At 38.2% G+C, this 25,640-nt stretch overlaps 1 protein-coding gene across 14 annotated transcripts in view; it reads right to left on the bottom strand.

Annotated features, from left to right (window-relative positions):
- Positions 1–25,640, bottom strand: part of USP54 (ubiquitin specific peptidase 54) — a 151,209-nt gene that overhangs the window by 52,896 nt on the left and 72,673 nt on the right. For 13 of the 14 annotated variants that reach the window (XR_009559264.1, XM_060286072.1, XM_060286073.2 and 10 more), the window contains exons 2-3: positions 21,182–22,020; positions 10,529–10,621 (exon numbers count right to left, since the gene is read on the bottom strand). Coding sequence is in view for 13 of the 14 variants with exons in the window: in XM_060286072.1 (XP_060142055.1) it covers positions 10,529–10,621; positions 21,182–21,328 (240 nt within the window). In the remaining variant the exon portion in view is untranslated. Of the gene's footprint in view, positions 1–10,528; positions 10,622–20,759; positions 20,779–21,181; positions 22,021–25,640 lie in introns of those variants that run through there. The other variant, XM_060286076.1, reaches the window with a different exon arrangement.

Here is a 25,640-nt window from a genome sequence, read left to right as displayed (position 1 = left end):
ACAGCAGTGAGAGGCCCGCGTACCGCAAAAAAAAAAAAAAAGTTCAAACATACAAGGGTAGACAAAATAGCACAATAAATTCCCATGTACCTATCATCCAACCTCAACCATTACTAACCTGTGGCCAATCTCATTTCATATATACCACCCACCCTCCTCCCAGATCATTTTGAAACAAATGCCAGACATTATTCATCTGTAAATATGTCAGGATATGCCTCTAAAAAATAAGAACCCTTTTTGTTTAAAACATAACCATATAACAAACCCTTTCTCTAGTGTTCAGTGATTTTTTTGTGATATAACAGAATCAGTGATTACATCTCCCCTGACAAGTGTGAGCTGCAACTCCCAAGGTTTGTAGTCTATGAGCTGACCAAATATGTGTTCTTCAAATTAAAGTTGTTAAATATAACAACTTTAGTGACAATTCAGTGACAATTCTGAAGTGACATTTATGCAGTAAAAACAAAAGGAAAGGTACCTATGTAAAGTGATGGCTATGTTAATTAGCTTGTTGTAGTGATCATTTCACAATATACGTATATATCAAAACATCAAGTTGTGTGCCTTAAATCTCATAATTTTTATTTGTGAATTATACCGCAATAAAACTGAAAAAAACACTTAACCATAATACCACTACCATACTCAGAAAAAGGTATGCAGTCAGTTTAACAGAAATTCTTGCTCCAGGAAGAGAAAGCAGAGAACAGCTGGCCAGTTTCTCTCTTGAGATTCTTTAACCTTATGTCTTAAAATAGCTACCTTCTAAACTTCCTTATTAGAAAATTACCCACATATCCTATATCAGTCCGTTTAAATCAAATTCAGTTACCAATACCATATCTCCCCATGAGTTTAGGGCTTTATTTGCATTCAATTTATAACCCAATACCTTGGACTTACAGTGGTGAAGCAAAAGACCATCATAAACTTACCTTTCACACGCATTCCTGCTACCTATGCAAAAATGACACCCACATACACAAAGGCAGAGACACAGATAGAAACAAGACCTCAAGACAGTGGACAGACAGAGACAGGCCAAATTCACCAGGGAATAGTATTGCTTTTAGTGGGAAATCATAAACTAATATTGAGATTTATAAAAATGTAACAGTCATTCTGGAATTTTTGCCAAGATCAGAAATGTAGGACCTTAAAGATGACCAACAGTATTCAAATCAAATTTTAAGAATCAATATCAAAGCCACTTACCCCACAGGGGAAATAAAAAGGGGGACCCGTCTGGACATGAACAAAGATTTTGAGATTGTATAAGTTTCAGGTTCTGCCATAAACTCTGGAAAGAATCATGATGATCTGCTATATTTTTCCTTATAGTCATACCCCTCTATTTGAAATACCATGTAAAATTCTGAACTCCAGAATTTTTAAAAGGATAAGAGCCTGAGTTTTATACTATCCAAGTTATGTCAATGACTAAATTAGTCAAGAATATTTAGGTACAGGGCTTCCCTGGTGGTGCAGTGGTTAAGAATCTGCCTGCCAATGCAGGGGACAAGGGTTCAAGCCCTGGTCTAGGAAGAGTCCACATGATGCAGAGCAACTAAGCCTGGGTGCCACAACTACTGAGCCTGCGCTCTAGAGCCCGCGAGCCATAACTACTGAAGCCTGCACGCCTAGAGCCCATGCTCCGCAGCAAAAGAAGCCACCGCAATGAGAAGCCCACGCACCGCAACGAAGAGTAGCCCCAACTTGCTGCAACTAGAGAAAGCCCGCACACAGCAGCAAAGACTCATGGCAGCCAAAAATAAAATAAATTAATTTTAAAAAAAGAAGAATATTTAGATACAGCCTAATACAACTTTAAGAAAGGTTAACCAGGGCTTCCCTGGTGGCGCAGTGGTTGAGAGTCCGCCTGCCGATGCAGGGGACACGGGTTCATGCCCCGGTCCGGGAAGATCCCACATGCCGCGGAGCGGTTGGGCCCATGAGCCATGGCCGCTGAGTCTGCGTCTCCAGAGCCTGTGCTCCTCAACGGGAGAGGCCACAACAGTGGGAGGCCCGCATACCGCAAAAAAAAAAAAAAAAGAAAGGTTAACCAAAAGACCACACAAATATGTTCATATCACATAGATAAGCATAACAGGAAGGAAGTTCAATTCAAATGGATAGGTGCATTAGACATAAGGACATACCTTCCTTATGTGAGGGCTATTTATTACTAGCTAAAATTTCCAGGTAACATACTAGAAATCTAATTTCCTGGCTTAAATAAATAGCCAGTCGAGGATAATGGGTTTACTCCTCTGATAGTGGCCATGACTATAGGACAATGAAGAACCTTCCATTCCTACAGTCTACAAAAAAATGACCAGACTAATTCCTTATACCACATTACTCGATATGTTTATGCTTCAGTCCCCAGTAGAGGAATAGCTACATGGTACACAATAAAAAAATATCGAGAGATTTGTTCCCTGAACTCTCAAATTTCCCCCCAATTAACAAGTGAGCTATCAGCAGAACACAGACTTTCCTGCCCCTTCACAACAGTCTTACTGTTCTACAGGTACAGACTTACATTCCAGGACCCCTATATACAAAAACCTATTTCCTACCTACCTACCTCCATCACCACCACCATTCCCTGGCTTTTATTCCTTATACTAACATCCTTTAAAAAAAATCACTAATTGAGAAGGTTTGTTGGATTTAATCAATCAATGCAGCATTCTTCTTTGCCTATAACAAAAAACACTCTGTCCTACATCCTGGCACTGTAAAGCCTCTAGTACAATCCCTGGAAGGAGAACAAAATCTTTGTGGCATACTAAGTACAGAGGACGGATTTCCTCCTCTGGACAGAGATAAATAAATAAACCAATACCAAAGTCAAGTCATACCCTGGGGGCCAGGGTGTAAGAGCAGACTCAATATGAATAATAATTCAGAGCTCTGGGCTATAGGCATGACAACAGTTTAGGTCAGGAAAAATCTTTCAGTAATACTAGGTGGGAATAAATTTGGTATTTTAGAAGGGACAGGGTAATTAGCACACAAATTTCTCTTTTTTTAATATAAATTTATGTTTTCATTTATTTATTTTTGGCGGTGCTAGGTCTTCGCTGCTGCGCAAGCGCTTTCTCTAGTTGCACGGTGAGCGGGGGCCACTCTCCATTGCGGTGTACGGGCCTCTCACTGCGGTGGCCTCTCCTGCTGCAGAGCATGGGCTCTAGGCACGCGGGCTTCAATAGTTGTGGTGCACGGGCCCAGATGCTCCGCGGCATGTGGGATCCTCCCGGACCAGGGCCCGAACCGGTGTCCCCTGCATTGGCAGGCAGACTCTTAACCACTGCGCCACCAGGGAAGTCCCCCACAAATCTCTTCTATTTGCTAAGTCAGAGTTGAAATGCATTGCAGTTCAAAGTAAGCAGAAAGACAAACTAACACAAATTCTTCATTAATAATTTGCATGCAAGATTTTGAGACTGTAATTACTTTAGGGACTTAGTGTCAAGTAACACAGAAAAGAAAAAAACAGTATATTTTACAGGACCAAAAGAAATGGATTATCATAAACATTGTGTACAAACCACCAAAAAGTACTGGATGCAACATATACTATGGTACCAATGAAGATCACTAGGCACAGGACTACTGGCAGACGTTCATAGAGCAGAAGAAAAAAACAAAAATATTGAAGAAGACATGATCCAAAAGGTATTCACATAAGGCCAGTAGTAAATGCATTTTAAGTAAACAACTGCAGAGAGAGCAGGGACACATATCTTTCAGCCAGACTTGGAAGGGCAAATCCTTCATCCAAACATCAGATTAAGGGAAAGTTAGCTAGCTTCTGACTCATCAAGGAACATGTTTGTGTTTCTTTTTGTACTTAATAGTAGGTTCTAGAGATAAGCAATTATGCTCTAACATAAAGAATTCTGACTTTATAAAGAACTGGCAAGTTTTGCAGAGTACTTCAAATTCAGGAAGTTTGGAATCTCTTGTTTTAAAAAAAAATCTAAGAAATAAGAATTTTACAAATCAAACAGCATTAAAGAATGCAAACAGGTCATGAAGTATCAGCAAAAAGGAATTCTTATTAGCCTCATCAAATATTCCTTCTTTTTAAATAGGAGGCAGAGAAAAATATATATAACTACACCCATAGAGAAAAAAATATATAGAATACACCCACACTGGGACACCACAAAGTTAACATGTAACTTAATGGCAGGATACCAGATAACTGCTCTACAGACAGAATCCCAGACTTTGACTTCTTACGTCAGCAGATCTTTCCCACCATCAACCCCCATTCCTGCCTCCCTCCTCCCCTCCCCCACATCTCTCCCTTCCCTTACTAAATGAGGCATGAAGGCCTAGATTAGTAAACTTAGTAAAAAAAGTATGAGACCAAAAGTCACAATATGAAAATCTCTATTAAACAGGACAAGAGTGAGAGCGAATATAAAAGACAGAAAGAAAAAGAAAAGGAAAAGGCAATACCCTAAACTCCATAACTAAAATACCAAGAAGTACTAAAAGACTATATGAACCCAGAAAAGTTGTGTTTATATTATGGTCCAGGCACTGTGAGGAACACCAAAAGAAAAGCTGGGCCACCTTCCCAAAAACCCATTCAGCCATGCTAAACACTGTTAAAATCAATTACGGATGTAGATATAGTATTTTTAAAACTTCATGAAGAAGATAAATTTCTGAAAGGCAGATGTGGTTTGGCTTAAAAGGGATGTGTTATTGTTCTGTTTATTGTTATTATTTTTGTTATTATTTTGGGTGCCAAGGGATGCAGGCAAAGTGAATGACATCTGTCTGCAATGCAATGTCTAAGAGGCATGCATAGTAAGTATACCATCTGCTATCATAGATGAAATGGAGTGCCTGGGGAAGGAGAGGAAGGGAAAAGGAAGTGTGAAATTAGTTTTTTAAATGTCCATAATCCTGCTTTTCTAAGTGATTTAAGAGACAACTGGGAGGCACTTCAAGATTATAAGAAGGTAGTAACTTCAAAATAGCACTCCAGGGTAGTCTTAGGTTAGAACAAATGAAATAGGAAGATACTAGAGATGGAAAGGCAATTAAGGGCCTGAAAAAAAGAAGTACTCTTTTTACTAAAACGGTGGGCAAAAAGACCTATTACTAGAAATATTATAGACCAGAGAGGAGGCATAAAGAGAAATGATAATTCCTGTGGTGGAATTCAGGCTATTTTCAGTTTTCCTCTTTACACTTTAGTATACTTTCCAGAATGATTGCAGTATTTTTCTATATTTATAATAAAAATCATCATTCAAATAAAGAACAAACATGATGTGTATACACAGCCAAAGAATAATAAATAAATGCCCATGTGACTGCCACACAATTTAAGAATGGAAAAATTGAGTTTGAGTATCCACAAATGATTATATCCTACCCATTCCACCTTCCAGAGGTAACCATTATCCTGAATTTTGTGAAAATCATTCCTTTTTTCTCTACAATTTTATCATATGTATGTATCCCGGAACAATATGTTATTTATTCTGCCTGTTTTGGATTTGTATATAAATGGAATCATAGTTTAGCAGTCTTCTGTGACTTGCTTTTTTCATTCAATATACAAATCTTCCTTGATTTATGATGGGGTTACATCCCAATAAACCCACTGTAAATTGAAAACATGCCTAACTTATCTACTGAACATCATAGCCTAGCCTAGCCTACCTTAAACTTGCTCAGAACATTTACATTAGCCTACAGTTGGGCAAAATCATCTAATACAAAGCCTACTTCATTATAAAGTGTTGAATATCTGATCGAATTTATTGAATACTGTACGGAAAGTTAAAACCAGAACGTTTGTATGGGTACAGAATGGTTATAAGTGTATAGGTTGTTTAACGTCATGATTGTGTGGCTGACTGGGAGCTGAGGCGTGCTACAGCTGCCTAGCATCACAAGAAAGTATCATACCATATATATCACTAGCCCAAGAAAAGATCAAAATGCAAAGTAAGGTTTCTACTGAATGCATATCGCTTTCACATCATCAGAAAGTCAAAAATCGTTAAGTCAGACCATCGTAAGCTGATGGCTGTCTGTAATGCTTGTGTGATTAACTCAAAATGATACATGTAGCTGCAGGCTATCCATTTTCACAACTATATAGAAGTGAAATAAACTACTACTCTAGGAATAAACCATAATTTTTTAATCGATTATATTAGAGTTGGAATGGGTTGTTTCATTTTTCTGTAATCACAAAAAAAATACTACCTTAAACATCCCCAAACATATCTTCTGGTATGTATGTACAAGGAAGTTTCTTACAGCGAATATCCAGGAGTAGAATTACTGAGTAGTAGGGTACCTGCTACTTCAATTTTATTTGACAAATGTAATGACAAACTGGTTTCCTAAATAGTGGTATCAATTTATATTCCAACCAAAAATTTATGTAAATTCTCATTATTCTACCTTGTAGGTAACAATTTTATCTGACTTTTAAATTTCTACTAATCTGAAGGGTATGGTTTAATCTACATTTCTTACATTACTAAAGAGAGTAAGCCTATTTCATATGCTTAAATATCAATTGGGTTTCCCATTCCGAGAAATGCCTGTTTATGTGTTTTGTCCATTTTCCTGTTGACTCATTTTATTATTTACTTATTCTTCATGAGAATTCTTCTCTGGAGTTCTATGTTGGTTACCAGTCCTCTGTTGATTATATATATTGCAGATATTTTCTCCCAATTTGTAGCCTTGTATATTTATTGTCTTTATGGAGTCTTCTGATGAACAGAAGTTCTTGAATTTTCTATAGTAAAATGTATCAAGCTTTTTAACTTTGCATTTTTCATGTCTTATTTATTAAATCCTCTCTATCCCTTAGGCCATGATATTCTCTCATAGTTTCTTCTAAAACGAAGTATATTGTCTTTCACATTTTACTCCTTAATTCATCTGAAATTCTTACTTTTGGTATAACATGAAGTAGGGATCTAATTTCCTTTTTGTCTATACAAATAAAGAGTTATCTAAGCACGTTTATTGGAAAGTCTAAGAGTATAATTTTCAAATTAAGTGCACAATAATTAAAAGAATGCAAACAATGCCATCTAAAACAAAGTATGTGCAAATTAGAGCCTAATTATTTAACATTTATTTAGCACTGAGAGATTGAAAAGCACTTTAGGGGAAAAAAAATCAAATTTTTAATCTTCCAATACAGCAAAAGAGGCAGTGAAGGAAAATAAATCTAATGGATAGATCAGGCAATGATGTGATGAGGAAAGCATCAGAATTTCCACACATCCTCAGCTTATAAAAAGACCCAAAACACAGCCTTTGATCCACTAAGCCCATTTACCTATCCATCATAAGCAACTGCTTCTCTGAAAAACTCCCAAGATACAACCTCAGCCCCTTTAGCTTGAAAAACAACTTCCTTTCTGTAACTGGCTATTTCAGAAGGTGTCCCATAAGGTCTGGTGATTGGTTTCCTTTATCTTTCTGACTTATATAATTATATTGATTTATATTAAAGTAACAATTTGTCCCTGTGGAAAATGAAACATAGCAAGACTATGACAGCCAGTTCTCCAGAGTCCCATCTGGGTCAGTGAAGAAAATGGCACAGTCCTGACTAATCAAAGGCATGTCAGAGGGTCATGTAATTTCCGTCATCCCTTCTTGTTACAGATAGGAGTTTCCAGTTTCAGGAGATAGTTCTACCAGGGATTTCTCCAGTATTCAGATCTCTAGCAAGTAACTTGCCTTGTATTTTTGGTTTTAATGCCATGAACCAGACTCCCCTTGGACTTGCTGACCAAAGGACCACTATGTTTCTTGTTTATCTAAAGTTAGATACTTAATGCCAATGTACCTTTCAGAAAAATCAAGCCGAATGCTCTTTTGGATGGACTTCTGTCTGAATGGGCATAGTCAGAAATGTTACAACTGTAAAAAATCTGGTTTTATTAAAATTTCATATTTAAACTCCCCAATTAACCAATAATTTTTTAAAACATCTTTATTGGAGTATAATTGCTTTACAATGTTGTGTTAGTTCCTGCTGTATAACACAGTGAATCAGCTATATATAGACATATATACCCATATACCCTCCATCTTGCGTCTCCCTCCCATCCTCCCTATCCCACCCCTCTAGGTGGTCACAAAGCACCGAGCTGATCTCCCTGTGCTATACAGCTGCTTCCCACTAGCTATCTACTAGCTATCTATTTTACATTTGGTAGTGTATACATGTCCATGCTACTCTCTCACTTGGTCCCAGTTTACCCTTCCCCCTCCCCGTGTCCTCAAGTCCATTCTCTACATCTGTGTCTTTATTCCCGCCCTGCCCCTAGGTTCTTCAGAACCATGTTTTTTTTTTTTTTTTTAGATTCCATATATATGTGTTAGCATACAGTATTTGCTTTTCTCTTTCTGACTTACTTCACTCTGTGTGACAGACTCTAGGTCCAAACACCTCACTACAAATAACTCAATTTCGTTTCTTTTTTTTTTTTTGCGGTACACGGGCCTCTCACTGTTGTGGCCTCTCCCGTTACGGAGCACAGGCTCCGACACGCAGGCTCAGTGGCCATGGCTCACTGGCCTAGCCGCTCCGCGGCATGTCAGATCTTCCTGGACCAGGGCACGAACCCGTGTCCCCTGCATCGGCAGGCAGACTCTCAACCACTGTGCCACCAGGGAAGCCCAATTTCGTTTCTTTTTATGGCTGAGTAATATTCCATTGTATATATGTGCCACATCTTCTTTATCCATTCATCTGTTGATGGACACTTAGGTTGCTTCCATGTCCTGGCTACTGTAAATAGAGCTGCAATGAACATTGTGGTACATGACTCTTTTTTAATTATTAACCAATAATTTATATTCTATATTTTGCTAAAAGTTATAATGGTTCCAAACAAAGGGTGGAAAAAAAAAGATATTTGTGACCCTAGTGGCAAAAAGTTCAGAAGACTCAGTTATCTCTTTCCAGAAATATCTGCCTACCATGGACTAAAACTTCAAACTGATGTTGGTCAAAAAACTGTTTTGAGTCAGTTGTTGCAAATTTAACTGCGAAATTCTCCTGGATTTTTTGGTCACAATTCCTGCTCTCAGGTATAAAAGCAACTAAATTAATAATGATCACAACCAAGCATCCCTGTGACAAACCAAGAGTTCAGACTTCATCAGACTGAAAAATGACTCTAGAAGCTTACTCAGAACTTTGGCATACTCATCCAACCATAAATAACCCATTGTATATCAGGACCAAGAAAACAGCAAGGATGAGTGTTGGAAAAGTAATAGAGAATGGGCCCTTCCACATCCTAGTTCTTTCTCTTTAGCAACTTACCTAAAGAGAACTCTCTCGCATTAGGGCATTTTATTTGTCTCTAAATGAATCCTCAGTTTCATTTTATTCAGAAATGGAAAACTTGGAGTCAGATAATGGGGTACACAACTGATATAAAGAACCTATTGATTATTACATGTGATAATAGGAAATATTAGGGAATGGGAAAATGGGAAAATTTTAGTACTGGATTTTCTTTTTGTTGTTGTTGTTGTTGTTGTTTGTTTTTGGTGGTACGCGGGCCTCTCACTGCTGTGGCCTCTCCCGTTGCAGAGCACAGGCTCCGGACGCGTAGGCTCAGTGGCCATGGCTCACTGGCACAGCCGTTCCGCAGCATGTGGGATCCTCCCGGACCAGAGCACAAACCCGCGTCCCCTGCATCGACAGGCGGATTGTCAACCACTGCACCACCAAGGAAGCCCTGGATTTTCTTTTTTTAATAAATTTTTTTCTTTTTATTTTTGGCTGTGCTGGGTCTTCGTTGCTGCACGCGGGTTTTCTCTAGTTATGGCGAGCGGAGGCTACTGTTCATTGTGGTGCGCAGGCTTCTCATTGCGGTGGCTTCTCTTGTTGCGGAGCACAGGATCTAGGAGCACAGGCTTCAGTAGTTGTGGCACACGGGCTCAGTAGTTGTGGCTCGGGGGCTCTAGAGCGCAGTCTCAGTAGTTGTGGCACATGGATTTAGTCACTCCATGGCATGTAGGATCTTCCCAGACCAGGGCTCGAACTCATGTCTCCTGCACTGGCAGGCAGACTCTCAACCACTGTGTCTCCAGGGAAGCCCCCTGGCTTTTCTTAATAGAAAGAGTTTGTTGCTAAATTTAGCTTTAATAGACAATATTTAATTCCATGAAAAACAGTTGGTTGTTTATTCTTTCAAAACGAAAATTTAGTGTTAGCTTTTCGGATAAATACTCAAAGTCTAAGCAAGTTTAAATAGTATCCAATCACATTAAATAGAGTTGTATGGGCAAAAGGTTCAGAGAAACAGAATACCTAAACCAAGTAGTAGTTATTTGAAACAAGCAAAACTAATCATACTTATCCTTTGTACTAAACCACATGCAAATAATGCAGTAACAAATTCTTTAGCATCAACCTGAATAACCAAACCACCTTAATATTGATCATTAACCTAATGACAGTGAGAAGAAACAAATTTGAAGTATTTACCTTGAGAGCACAAAAGATGCAGGAATCTCCCATGCATTTGTGAGTTGTAAGCTGCCTAAAGCTACGTCTGAAGATGTCCAAGTGCCATAAAACCTGATGAAAAGGGAAAATACTTCATTATTCTACAAAAACCTCCCATTTAATTTCAAATTCAAGAAGTCAAGCAAACATAGGTAGACAATAGACATTGTTACTCCCAAGAGAAAAGCTCATTCTAGTGTATTAAAAAAAAGGTCAAAAACGGTGAGGTATCCAACCAGAAGGATAGGTGACCATATTCTGGAAAACACACTAATTCGAACATAAAGTAGGTCACACAGAGAAAATATGATACTAGATACATCAAATGTGATCCTAAAGAGGGAAGTTATGGGTTAAAAACTGCGGAATAAGGATTTATTTCAATGGTCCACACAGGGAAACCATGAATATTTTAAAACTTACTTAGAAGCTTGAATGGTAGTGTGGAATTTTGTCTTTGTTAGATTTCTCAATTTTTGGACCTTTCTGAGAGAGGTGTGACCTCCTTAAGTCAAGAGAATAAAAAAAATAATGGTGATATCAACAGTAATAAATCGGTTCATAGGGGGCAGAGTCAAGATGGCATACTAAGAAGACGCGGAATTCGCGTCTCTGCACAATTAGGGTACCTACCAGGCACCGGTGGGGGACCACGGACACCTAAGGGGACGGGAGGAACCCCCAGCAACCAGGTAGGACGTAGGGCATTGGGGGGAGTGAAGGGGGAAGAGAAGTGGAGAAGGGAGGGGACTGGCATCCCTGAGGGGCGGCTGGGGGAAGGGATCCCATGCCTGAAGGGGGAAACTGGGTGAGCATTGGGAGGGCAGAGGATCAACAGGGATCGTGGCCAGGTTTCTCCTACCCACTTGGGCTCCCAGGAGCCTGCTGAGATGCCAGGCCTGATCCTCTGCCCACTGAGGCCCCCTACAGCCGCACGGGCCTGCAGGAGTGGGAGGGAGGGAAGGGGGAGCAAAAGTAAAGGCTGGACCTCTGGGACTGGCAACCCTGAGTGGTGGCTGAGGGAGGGGAGGAGTTGGTACACCCAGCAGGGCCCACCCATGGTTAGGGGTCCATCAGCAGCAGAGGGGACCCTGAGGGAGACAATGGGGGAGGGGTACAAAGGAATGGAAGGGAACCGGGCCAGCACCTTCTCTGTCCACTTATGCACCAGGGGGTCTATTGGGTTCCTGGGCCTAATCCTCTGCCCTCAGAGCCTCCCTCCTGCCTTGCAGAACCCAAGCCCCGCCCCCACACCCCCACCAAAGGTCCCACCTCTACACTCAGAGACACCTTCCAACACGCTGGGCCTAAACCCCACCCATACACCCTCACTAAGGGCCCTACCTCCAAACTCCAGAACTCCACACTTCAGAGGCCCTCCTTTCCACGTGCAGCCTCTCTCCTTCCCGTGCAGGTCCTAAGCAGAGGCCCCGCCCCATGTTTAAACACTGCCCCATCAAGGCCCCACCCCCAAGGCCTTTTACGGCTGATTGGGTTCTGGAGCCTAGGCCCTGTCCCACACCCAAATGTCACTCCCCCACTCACCTATATCCTGCCCCACCCTAAACTCCACCCCTGCTAAGTTCCACCACCACCTAAACTCCGCCCACATAGCCAAGGCTTTTCTTTTTTTCCTTTCTTTCTTTTTTCCTCTTTTAGATTGGGGTTCTGTTTCACCTTGTTGATTCATTGTTGTTGATTCTTTTATATTTTTATTTTTCCTAATAAATCTTTTACTTTTTCTAATTTTACTATATTCTTTATACTTTGTTATTATTCTCTCCTTTTGGCTTGTTCACCCCACCCCTTTTTTTTCTTCTTTTTTCTGTTGTGGTTTTATTTTACCTTGTTGCAGTTGTTTAAATTATAGTTTTATTTTTCCTAATATTTTTTATCTTTCTAATTTAATTTTGTTTTTTACACTTTGATATTCTACTGCTCCTTTCTTTCTTTCCTTCCTTTTCTTTTTCTTTTTTTTTACCACACCACGAAGCTTGCGGGGATCTTGGTTCCCAGGCCGGTGACAGGTCAGGCCCGACTTCCTGTGATGGGAGCTCCGAGTCCAAACCGCTGGACTAACAGAGAACCTCAGACCCCAGTGAATATTAATCAGAGTGAGGCCTCCCAGAGGTCCTAATCACAGCACTAAGACCCAGCTCTAATCCAACTGCCTGCAAACTCCAGTGCTGGATGTCTCAGGCCAAACAACCAGTAAGACAGGAACACAGCACCACCCATCAAAAAAAAAATCAAAGGACAAAAATATATGTTACAAACAATGGAGCAAGGTAAAAACTTACAAGGCCAAATAAATGAAGATGAAATAGGCAACCTACCTGAAAAAGGATTCAGAGTAATGATAGTAAAGATAATCCAAAATCTTGGAAACAGGATGAAGAAAATACAAGAAACATTTAACAAGGATCTAGAAGAACTAAAGAGCAAACAAACAGTGATGAAAAACACAATTACTGAAATTAAATTACTCTAGAAGGAATCAATAGCAGAATAATTGAGGCAGAAGTACGGATAAGTGACCTGGAAGATAAAATGGTGAAAATAACTGCCTGGGAGCAGAATAAAGAAACAAGAATGAAAAGAATTGAGGACAGTCTCAGACATCTCTGGGACAACATTAAATGCACCAACATTTGAATTATAGGGGTCCCAGAAGAAGAGAAAAAGAAAGGGTCTGAGAAAATATTTGAAAAGATTATAGTTGAAAACTTCCCTAACACGGGAAAGGAAATAGTCAATCAAGTCCAGGAAGCACAAAGAGTACCATATAGAATAAACCCAAAGAGAAACACGCAGAGACACATATTAATCAAACTGTCAAAAATTAAATACAAAGAAAAAATATTAAAAGCAGCAAGGGAAAAACAACAAATAACATACAAGGGAATCCCCATAAGTTTAACATCTGATCTTTTAGCAGAAACTCTGCAAGCCAGAAGGGAGTGGCAGGACACGTTTAAACTGATGAAAGGGAAAAACCTACAACCAATATTATTCTACCCAGCAAGGATCTCATTCAGATTTGATGGAGAAATTAAAACCTTTACAGATAAGCAAAAGTAAGAGAATTCAGGACCATCAAACCAGCGTTACAACAAATGCTAAAGGAACTTCTCTAGGCAGGAAACACGAGAGAAGGAAAAGGCCTACAAAAACAAACACAAAACAGTTAAGAAAATGGTAATAGGAACATACATATTGATAATTACCTTAAATGTAAATGGATTAAATGCCGAAACCAAAAGACATAGAAGGGCTGAATGGATACAAAAACAAGACCCGTATATATGCTGTCTACAAGAGACCCACTTCAGACCTAGAGACACATACAGACTGAAAGTGAGGGGATGGAAAAAGATAATCCATGCAAATTGAAATCAAAAGAAAGCTGGAGTAGCAATTCTCATGAGACAAAATAGACTTCAAAATAAAGACTTACAAGAGACAAAGAAGGACACTACATAATGATCAAGGGATCAATCCAAGAAGAAGATATAACAATTGTAAATATTTATGCACCCAACATAGCAGCACCTCAATACAAAAGGCAAACGCTAACAGCCATAAAAGGGGAAATCGACAGTAACACAGTAATACTAGAGGACCTTAACACCCCACTTTCACCAATGGACAGATGATCCAAAATGAAAATAAATAAGGAAACACAAGCTTTAAATGACACATTAAACAAGATGAACTTAATTGATATTTATAGAACATTCCATCCAAAAACAACAGAATACACTTTCTTCTCAAGTGCTCATGGAACATTCTCCAGGATAGACCATATCTTGGGTCACAAATCAAGCCTAGATAAATTAAGAAAATTGAAATTGTATCAAGTATCTTTTTCAACCACAACGCTACGAGACTAGATATCAATTACAGGAAAAAAACTAAAAAATACAAACACATGGAGGCTAAACAATATGCTACTAAATACCCAAGAGATCATTGAAGAAATCAAAGAGGAAATCAAAAAATACCTAGAAACAAATGACAATGAAAACACGACAACCCAAAAGCTACGGGATGCAGCAAAAGCAGTTCTAAAGGGGAAGTTTATAGCAATACAATCCTACCTCAAGAAAAAAGAAAAATCTCAAATAAACAACCTAAGCTTATACCTAAAGCAATTAGAGAAAGAGGAACAAAAAAACCCCAAAGTTAGCAGAAGTAAAGAAATCATAAAGATCAGATCAGAAATAAATGAAAAAGAAATGAAGGAAGCAATAGTAAAGATCAATAAAACTAAAAGCTGGTTCTTTGAGAAGATAAACAAAATTAATAAACCATTAGCCAGACTCATCAAGAAAAAAAGGGAGAAGACTCAAACCAACAGAATTAGAAATGAAAAAGGAGAAGCAACAACTGACACTGCAGAAATACAAAAGATCATGAGAGATTACTACAAACAACTATATGACAATAAAATGGACAACCCAGAAGAAATGGACAAATTCTTAGAAAAGCATAACCTTCTGAGACTGACCCAGGAAGAAATAGAAAATATAAACAGACCTATCACAAGCACTGAAATTGAAACGGTAATTAAAAATCGTCCAACAAACAAAAACCCACGTCCAGATGGCTTCACAGGCGAATTCTATCAAACATTTAGAGAAGAGCTAACACCTATCCTTCTCAAACTCTTCCAAAATATAGCAGAGGGAGGAACATTCCCAAACTCATTTTACGAGGCCACCATCACCCTGATACCAAAATCAGACAAAGATGTCACTAAAAAAGAAAACTACAGGCCAGTATCTCTGATGAACATAGATGCAAAAAGCCTCAACAAAATACTAACAAACAGAATCCAACAGCATATTAAAAGGATCATACACCATGATCCAGTGGGGTTTATCCCAGGAATGCAAGGATTCTTCAATATATGCAAATCAATCAATGTGACACCATATTAACAAATTGAAGGAGAAAAACCATATGATCATCTCTGTAGATGCAGAAAAAGCTTTTGACAAAATTCAACACCCATTTATGATAAAAACTCTCCAGAAAGTAGGCATAGAGGGAACCTAACTCAACATAATAAAGGCCGTATATGACAAACCCACAACCAACGTCGTTCTCAATGGTGAAAAACTAAAACCATTTCTTCTAAGATCAGGAACAAGACAAGGTTGCCCACTCTCACCAGTATTATTCAACATAGTTTTGGAAGTTTTAGCCACAGCAATCAGAGAAGAAAAGGAAATAAAAGGAATCCAAATGGGAAAAGAACAAGTAAGCTGTCACTGTTTGCAGATGACATGATACTATACATAGAGAATCCTAAAGATGCTACCAGAAAACTATTAGAGCTAATCAATGAATTTGGTAGAGTAGCAGGATACAAAATTAATGCACTGAAGTCACTTGCATTCCTATACACTAATGATGAAAAATCTGAAAGAGAAATTAAGGAAACACTCCCATTTACCATTGCAACAAAAAGAATAAAATACCTAGGTATAAACCTACCTAAGGAGGCAAAAGACCTGTATGCAGAAAACTATAAGACACTGATGAAAGAAATTAAAGACGATACAAACAGAGGGAGAGATATACCATGTTCTTGGATTGGAAGAATCAACATAGTGAAAATGACTATACTACCCAAAGCAATCTACAGATTCAATGCAATCCCTATCAAACTACCAATGGTATTTTCCACAGAACTAGAACAAAAAATTGCACAATTTGTATGGAAACACAAAAGACCCTGAATAGACAAAGCAATCTTGAGAAAGAAAAACGGAGCTGGAGGAATCAGGCTTCTGAACTTCAGACTATGCTACAAAGCTACAGTAATCAAGACAGTATGGTACTGGCACAGAAACAGAAATATAGATCAATGGAACAGGATAGAAAGCCCAGAGATAAACCCATGCACATATGGTCACCTTATCTTTGATAAAGGAGGCAAGAATATACAATGGAGAAAAGACAGCCTCTTCAATAAGTGGTGCTGGGAAAACTGGACAGCTACATGTAAAAGAATGAAATTAGAACACTCCCTTACACCAAACACAAAAATAAACTCAAAATCGATTAAAGACCTAAATGTAAGGCCAGACACTATCAAACTCTTAGAGGAAAACGTAGGCAGAACACTCTATGACATAAATCACAGCAAGATCCTTTTTGACTCACCTCCTAGAGAAACGGAAATAGAAACAAAAATAAACAAATGGGACCTAATGAAACTTAAAAGCTTTTGCACAGCAAAGGAAACCATAAAAAAGAAGAAAAGACAACCCTCAGAATGGGAGAAAATATTTGCAAACGAAGCAACCGACAAAGGATTAATCTCCAAAATATACAAGCAGCTCATGCATCTCAATATCAAAAAAACAAATAACCCAATCCAAAAATGGGCAGAAGACCTAAATAGACATTTCTCCAAATAAGATATACAGATTGCCAACAAACACATGAAAAGATGCTCAACATCACTAATCATTAGAGAAATGCAAATCAAAACTGCAATGAGGTATCACCTCACACCGGTCAGAATGGCCATCATCAAAAAATCTGCAAACAATAAATGCTGGAGGGGGTGAGGAGAAAAGGGAGCCCTCTTGCACTGTTCGTGGGAACGTAAATTGATATAGCCACTATGGAGAACGCCTTAAAAAACTAAAAATAGAACTACCATATGCCTCAGCAATCCCACTACTGGGCATATACCCTGAAAACCATAATTTAAAAAGAGTCATGTACCACAATGTTCAGTGCACCACTATTTACAATAGCCAGGACATGGAAGTAACCTAAGTGTCCATCGACAGATGAATGGATAAAGAAGATGTGTCACATATATACAATGGAGTATTACTCAGCCATGAAAAGAAACGAAATTGAGTTATTTGTAGAGAGGTGGATGGACCTAGAGTCTGTCATACAGAGTGAAATAAGTCAGAAAGAGAAAAACAAATACTGTATGCTAACACATATATATGGAATCTATAAAAAAAAATTGGTTCTGATGAACCTAGGGGCAGGACAGGAATAAAGACACATAGAGAATGGACTTGAGGACACATGGACCGGGAAGGGTAAGCCGGGATGAAGTGAGAGAGTAACACTGACATATATAGACTACCAAATGTAAAATAGATAGCTAGTGGGAAGCAGCTGCCTAGCACAGGGAGATCAGCTCAGTGCTTTGCGACCACCTAGAGGGGTGGGATAAGGAGGGTGGGAGGCAGACGCAAGAGGGAGGGGATATGGGGATATACGTATGCATATAACTGATTCACTCTGTTATACAGCAGAAACTAACACACATTGTAAAGCAATTATACTCCAATAAAGATGTTAAAAAAAAATCTGTTCATAGTTTGTAACCTTGATACAATGTGATGAGAACAACACTTTACTTCTATGGTATTCCTCTCAAAAACCCATAACGCCAATATAATCATGAGAAGCATATCAGACAAACTGCAATAGTGGGACATCCTACAAAATACTTGACTAGTACCCTTCAAAATTGTCAAAATCATCAAAAACAAGGAAATTGTGTGAAACTGTCACAGCCAAGAGGCGCCTAAGGAGACAGGACAAGTAAATGTAAATGTAGTATCCTGGATGGGATCCTGGAATACAAAAAGACACTTCATAAAAAAACTCACGAAATCTGAGTAAACTATGAGTTCAGTTGAAAGAGAAATGGTGTAATATATAGCATAAATGCCTTAGGAAGCTCCTCTTATCTGGAAAACATTTAAATAGCACCATATATGAAAAGGCACTACTTTTGGAGCACCAGATTATAGCACACCTCCGAGGCTTCTTCATACTTTGGTGTCTATAGATATATATTTCCAAAAGTTCTTTGAAACACATTACACTTCCAAATAAGCAACGCCTTTTTATAATAAATGTAATGGGTTCAATACATCTGTGGTGAACACAGCTTTCATACCAAAAGTTAGAATATTAGCTCATTGAAACAATTACTTTCAGCTTGTAACATGATTATAACAGGCACTCCAAAACTATCAATGTCTTCCAAGTATAAATATAAAAATAGGTATGTGTGTGTAAGTTATATGTTCTATATGGCACTGGAAATTAGAACAGAAATTTGTAAATATTATTGCTTAGACTGACAATAAAAATAGAACATATAGAAAAAAACAGAATTATAAAAACAGGACTATGGCCTGATAGGAGCTAAACACACACACATCTATATCAACACCTTTTTTTACCTTCCTCTAAATTACAAAAGTATTATTAGTTTATGCAAAGTGACTCAAAAAACTAATACGTGGGGGGAAAATAGCCTAACCAAACACCCACACCCACCCCCGCCCCTGCTGCAACTGCATACAATTTGTGGTAGTAATTAGTGAAGGTACTTACACTCTTTCTTTAGTTTGACAGCATAGAATTTTTGACTCTTGACAGCATAGAATTTTTTAATGTTTTCAAATAAAAATTTGAAAACAGAGTATGGAAGTTTCATTACATAAATAATCTTGACAATGAAACTTTGTCATTTGCAACATGGATGGACTTGGAGGTTATTATGCTAAGTGAAATAAATCAGAGAGAAAGACAAATACTGTATGATATCACTTATATGTGGAATCTAAACAATAAAATAAACTAGTGAATACAACAAAAAAGAAACAGACTCACAGATATAGAGAACAATCTAGTGGCTACCAGTGAGGAGAGGGAAGGTGGGGGGCAAGATAGGGGTAGGAGATTAAGAGGTACAAATTATTCTGTATAAAATAAGTAAGCTACAAGGATATACCATACAACACAGGGAATACAGTCAATATTTTGTAATAACTATAAATGGAGTATAACCTTTAAAAATTGTGAATCTCTATGTTGTACACCTGTAACCTATATAATATTGTACATCAACTTTACCTCAATTTTTTTTTAAAGACATTTTTAATACTACTGAGAAGACTAAACATGGACTGGGTATTAGATAATATTAATAGTTTTAGCTAAACTTTTTAGGTGTGATAAAGTCTTTAAGATTATGGTTTTTTTCATGTCCTTATGTACTAGAGAAATACACTGAAGTATTTAAAGATCACATAATGCTTGGGAGTAGCTTAAAATAATTCAGCAAAAAAAGGGGGCCAGTGAATGAACTAAGACTGGTAAATATTAATCATTGTTGAGCCTGGTTGATGTGTACATGAAGATTCATAATACAAAATAAATAAGTAAATAAATAAATAAGCTTGACAAGATCCTTGTACTACAAATGAGGAATTTAAAATACTATTACCTGTACAAGGTCACAAGGCTAGTCTAAAGAAAGGCTAAAACTAGAACCCAGGTCTCCTAAGTCCAGTGCTTTTTATATCAAATATGTTGTCTTGTCTTTTTTTGGGGGGGGGGTATAATTGCTTTACAATGGTGTGTTAGTTTCTGCTTTATAACAAAGTGAATCAGTTATACATATACATATGTTCCCAATTGTCTTGTCTTTTTTTCTCTCATAACAACTTATTTTCTCATACATCTGAGGTGTAAAGCTAATATTTTACCCAAGCATAATTATCTTGGGTGGCAAATTCCATTTACTTTTACTGTGAAGAGGAGAAAAAAGGGGAAAGCAATCACTTGAAAGTTAGACCAAGGGGGATGAACCGAACACGGTATGGCTCTGATTGGGCAGGGCAGGCAGACAGACAGGAAGCTTTGGGATTCTGAGACAGCTAAAGTGGCAAGCAAGACAAAAAGGGAAAATTTAGAGTAGATAATCACCTTAGAGGAATTTATTTTCTACCAGCTCTGTGCAAGCATATCTGACCAGACACTGCAAGGAGAGCTCAGAGGAAGAAGATGAAGAAGTAGACAAAGACTGGACCCCGATCAGAACGTGTGCTAAGAGCCTGAATATTATGAGACAAGAATAACATACCTGATTCATTTAAATTAAGTTCAAAAACAGGCAAAACTAATCTATGGTTGGTGGTTACCCTTCAATAGTGTTCACCCTTGGGGAGTGGTTAGTGACTGGAAGAGAGCGCAAGGGAGTCTTCTGGAAGCTGGAAATCAGCTCTTTGTTAATCTGGGTGCTGTTTACATGGTTGTGATCAGTTTTGAAAGCTGAATTGTATAATTATGATACATGCATTTTCCTGTATGTATATTATACATCAATAGAAAGTAAAAAAGAATATTAAAAAAAAGAATAACATACCTGAGAATCTTTCACTTGTGGAAAGAATTTTGCTTTCTATACTAGAGGAAAGCAACTAGGGTGATGAGACACCTTCGTCTCAAATGGAAAAAAAGGAAACAGTAGAGACTGTTCAGGAAAAAAGTCAATAAACAAGTAGTAAGATCATCTAGTCCATGTACCTCCCTTTAGACAGCTAAGTAGTAGTAGTTACAGTTATTATTTCTACTATCATTATTACTCTCCTCTTTTACAAATGAGGTAATTGAGACCCAAAGAGATAAAGTGACTTGCCTACGATCACAGAGATTAACTTAAAAAATAATCTTAGGCTGCTGACCTCAAACAGAGACTATCAAGTGTTAGATTTAAAACAGTAATCAGAAATACAGCATCAGCAAGTGAAAGTCAAAGTTCACCAAAAAGAAAGAAATTACCCTTACCTGCAAGGCACTGTTGAGGAAGCAGCTGTTTTGTCCTGGCTCATTGCTGAGGCCTTTGCTGGGGGCTATGGAGGTTGAGCTTCTAGGAGCAAACATCCCTTGGACACTACCACGGCCCCCTGAAAAATAATTTCTCTTCCAAGACATTATTGTTCACATTTAGCCTGAAAACACAGAGGAAGTTTTGTATCTTTTGGGGAGGGAGTTTCTGTCTGCTGAAGTCCTTAATATAAAGAGAATCCAGAATTTAACAAATTTATGTTGAAAGATTTTAAATTGACAACATTTCAAACATCATATATGCAGCTCAAGAAACTCAGGTATCCTTAGATCCACATGACAGAGCTGTCCTCTACTTGCTCCAAGCAATGCCCAAAATGTAACATGGCACAGGATTAATTCAAACAGAGAAATCCTTCCTTCGATTTTTCTTGAACTGCCTCCATAAAACCCTGGTGAAGTGGCTGTACTCCTCAACTCCAACAGAATCCAGGATCAGGGTAGGATGTGTTCTTTAGGCTTGTTTATAATGCTTCTTGTGGATTGAAGAATTTTCCAACTGGAAGGAGAGGCAGACGGATAAGCAAGAATCCAACGCAAACCTCCTCGCCTTCTATTGCCTCGTCCCATCATCCTCTGAAGTAAAAACCCAAGTTCTAAGCAACTGACATAGATTCCACAAAGCTAAGAAGCTTGTCTGAAATAAATGGAATTTCTGTTGTTGTTGTTCTGCTGCTGTTTTTTAATATGCCCCCAACATTTTCTAGTATTCCATCCAGAACTTCAGAAAGTCTCTTCTCTTTTCCTCTGTGACTAGACTAGCCAGCTGTGCCAGAGAGCTTTAAAGAAAGAAAAAAAAAAAACAATCAAAAGCTTGCGTCATTTAATGACTCTACTAGCTTTGTGCGCTTCTGCCAAGATCAGCGTTGCCTCACCTCTCACTAAAACTTGAAACCGAGACAAACAATGCTCACCACCCCACCCCTGCAAAGAAATCCTAACAACAAAAAGGAGAAACACTCAAACCAAAGAGGTGGGAAGAAAAAGGTGTGCGCAGCTTTAGTCTCATAGGAGCCTCCTCCCAAATTTTCTAGGAGGAGAAGAAAGTTGACCTGGACAGAAATAAGAACTGAATGCAAACTTTCCAAAATCAGGCTAAGAAAAAAGTTACCAAGTAAACACACACCAAACTAGAAATTGAAACAGTTTGTTTTGGATGTTGTGAGTACAGAAATTTTTCAAGGTATTTTAAATGCTCATGGCTATAAAAGCCTATTTAAAGGTGGGAGGGTCATGTTATCAGTCTAGGCTCTGAGTAAAGATGTCCCATCCCAGAGAAACCCTCATGGTGAGAAAACCATATGTCCTTAACATCCAGTTTGTATGTTACATTTTTTGCCAGAGGATCAGAGAGATAATTTGGGTTACAAATCACTTAATCCTCAGATTATATCCAAGGCATTCACAATCAGAGGCCATCCATTGACCAACATTAATTTTCAACTAATTAAAATGCCAGTGAGGCAACAAGGGAAAATTTCCTTGGAAGGAAATGCTTCTAATATTCACCTTTAAGTTTTCCTGTAAGGCTGCCAGGTCCACAGAAGGAAAAAATTAAGAATGTTAAATATTAAATTTGGTTTCTAACAGTTTCCCAAGCTTCTCCCTTCCTTCCCACCATCGTATGGATGACCTAAAAAAGCAAAAATGCTATAACATCTTAATCATTCTTGGTTCACCTAGCACTATCCATAGTGTGTTCAGTGGAAAAGCTGAGGCACAGGAACATTAAACGGTTGCACAGACTGTTCTTTCCCTTCTCTAAATTCCCAGACTATTTATAATCTACAGGTCACAGTTAAAGTATTAGATTATACATTATAGTGTCATATTATTCTGTATTTGTTTTTATTAATCTCTATTTGTTTTATATGGTGTCAGTCATATATCCTGACTATGACTGTATGAAATGAAATACTAACTAGTGTCAGACATGTGCTAAACAATACCGATATTCTTTATTTTATCTTCATAACAGCCCTATCATGTAGGTATTAATAGTTCCGTTTCACAGAAGAGTAAAGGGAGGCTTAAAGACATTAACTTGCCCAAATCAAAGCTGGTGTCAGAGCTAGAATTGTTTGACTACTTACTGTGACTTAATTATATATTTTATTATACTATTCCAAAAGCTCCTAACACAGTGCTAGTCTAGTCATAAGCAGGCACTCAATAAACACTGCCTGATGATTAGCATATAGCACCAGGCAGGATCCCATGTCTCCTACACAGACTACATGACCCTCAACCCTCTACACACACCCCATACACACCCCACTCGAGGCCACTAAGCAACTTCCAACAAGCCATGCAGCATTCCTTCAGCTCAACTGCTGCAAAAGAATGACAAATACCAACCCTCCACTTTGCTCAAAGCCAAAAGGACTTGGCAGGCAGGTGGGGTTTCCAGTATCCACATTAGGAGCTCACTGAAACTCAGCCTGCCCTATGATACACACCCCTGAGTTCAGGGAGCAAAGGGAAAAAAGGCAGTAGCAGAAAAAAAGATTCTCAGGCTCTGAATGGCAGCATTATGTAGGGTAAGGCAAAAAGCTCTCACACTTGAGCTAGGTGTGTCAGAAACCAGAGGTGAGAGCCAAAAAGAACAAAGCCAAGAGTGGTAATAACAAATGGTCCAAGAAATACTGATGACAAAATATTTCACTTAAATTACAGGTCTAGCACCAAACAATATAGTCCATCTACTAAAGATACATGAGAAAATAAAGAGTTCTACCAACATGGCTCTAACAACCTATTTTTAAAAAGAAAAAGAACTTCCTAGGCAATACCAGAGTATTTTAGGGGTAAAAGAGCATAATGTCTGCAACCTACTCTGAAATGGTTCAGGAAAAAAAAAAAAAAATTTGTGTGTATGCATGTATACTTATGTATATATGGAGAGAGAAGGAGAGAGAAAATAGTAAAGCAAATATAGCAAAATGTTAACAATAAATAAATCTGGCTCAAGGGTATATGAAAATTCTTTGTTCCATTTCTTGCAACTTGTTTGTAAGTTTTAAATTATTTATTAAGTTGAAAAGGAATTGATATCTGCAAATAATACAAGAATTTAAAATTATGTAAGAATTAGCTTGTACTGTATGAAGTATTAGTAACTCAATGCAAAATCATGACTAAAATCATTAAGCTGGTAGATAATAACCATGCCAGATGATATTGGCAATCCCAAACTGAAAATAAAAGAAAGAAAAAGAAAAATACAAAAATGTATAGATATGAGGACAAATTAAAAGGAAATAAAGCTTGAATCCTATTTCTATAACAAGGAGAGGTCGAAACACAGTGTAAGTTCAAGCTGTTGTCCGGAGTAAGTGATGTAGAGTAATTGTGATATTATTAAGAGGACTAGGACTAGACCTGGAGTTGGAAAAACATGGGTTCAAATTCTACATTTTTACTGCTTTATGTAATCCCAAATAACTTAGGTGTCCTGAACTTTGTTTTCTGGGTCTATGGAACGGTGGCACAATACGTATTTCACACAGTGACTAAGATTTAACGTGATAGGTATGTGAAAGCAAGTTTTCAAAACAAAGAATTAATAATGAGTTCACTGAATGAGTGAATTGCTGAGCCTAAAAACTGAAAAGTAAATTTCTGTTTGGGGACCTCAGGATACTAGAAAGTTGTAAGCCAGCAGGAATAAGTCTTCTAATTATATGAAAAGAACAATAGGCCTCACATAGAACAAGGTACATGTCAGTATGATTTAGCTATGTGCTTGAAGAAACATTTGAATTTTACAATTATTTAAAAAATACAAAGTTTAAAAAAATAAAATAAAAAGTTTAACATAAAAAGGTAAACAACTGAGTCTATTACAAGGAATAGGGTAACATTTTAGAAGGTCTACAAACACTGACCATGTTCAACTGATCAATGATTCAAATGGAAAAGCCATGAAGAGTGTCTCAGTTTCTAAGGAAGGAACAGTAGCCCCATCACTAGTGATTAAAGTCAAAAGTAACCCAAACAATAGGAAGTCAAACTGTACAACACAGGGACTTCCCTGGTGGCGCAGTGGTTGAGGGTCCGCCTGCCGATGCAGGGGACACGGGTTCGTGCCCCGGTCCGGGAAGATCCCACATGCCGTGGAGCGGCTGGGCCCGTGAGCCATGGCCGCTGAGCCTGCTTGTCCGGAGCCTGTGCTCCGCAGCGGGAGAGGCCGCAGCAGTGAGAGGCCCGCGTACCGCAAAAAAAAAAACTGTACAACACTGAGATATCCCAACAGTTTCCAGAAAATTTGCCCACATTTCTGGTTCTGTTATTCTATATAGCAGTTTACTTATAATTTACTGAAGAATCTATACTTGAACTGATAAATCAGCAGGCAATTACCTCAATTCCTTGGTACACTCCACATGTCAATAATTAC

Source organism: Globicephala melas, chromosome 16 (assembly GCF_963455315.2).
Source record: "Globicephala melas chromosome 16, mGloMel1.2, whole genome shotgun sequence".
Taxonomy (NCBI): domain Eukaryota; kingdom Metazoa; phylum Chordata; class Mammalia; order Artiodactyla; family Delphinidae; genus Globicephala; species Globicephala melas.
Note: the sequence above shows the minus strand (reverse complement) of the source record. Positions and strands in the feature narration are given on the sequence as shown.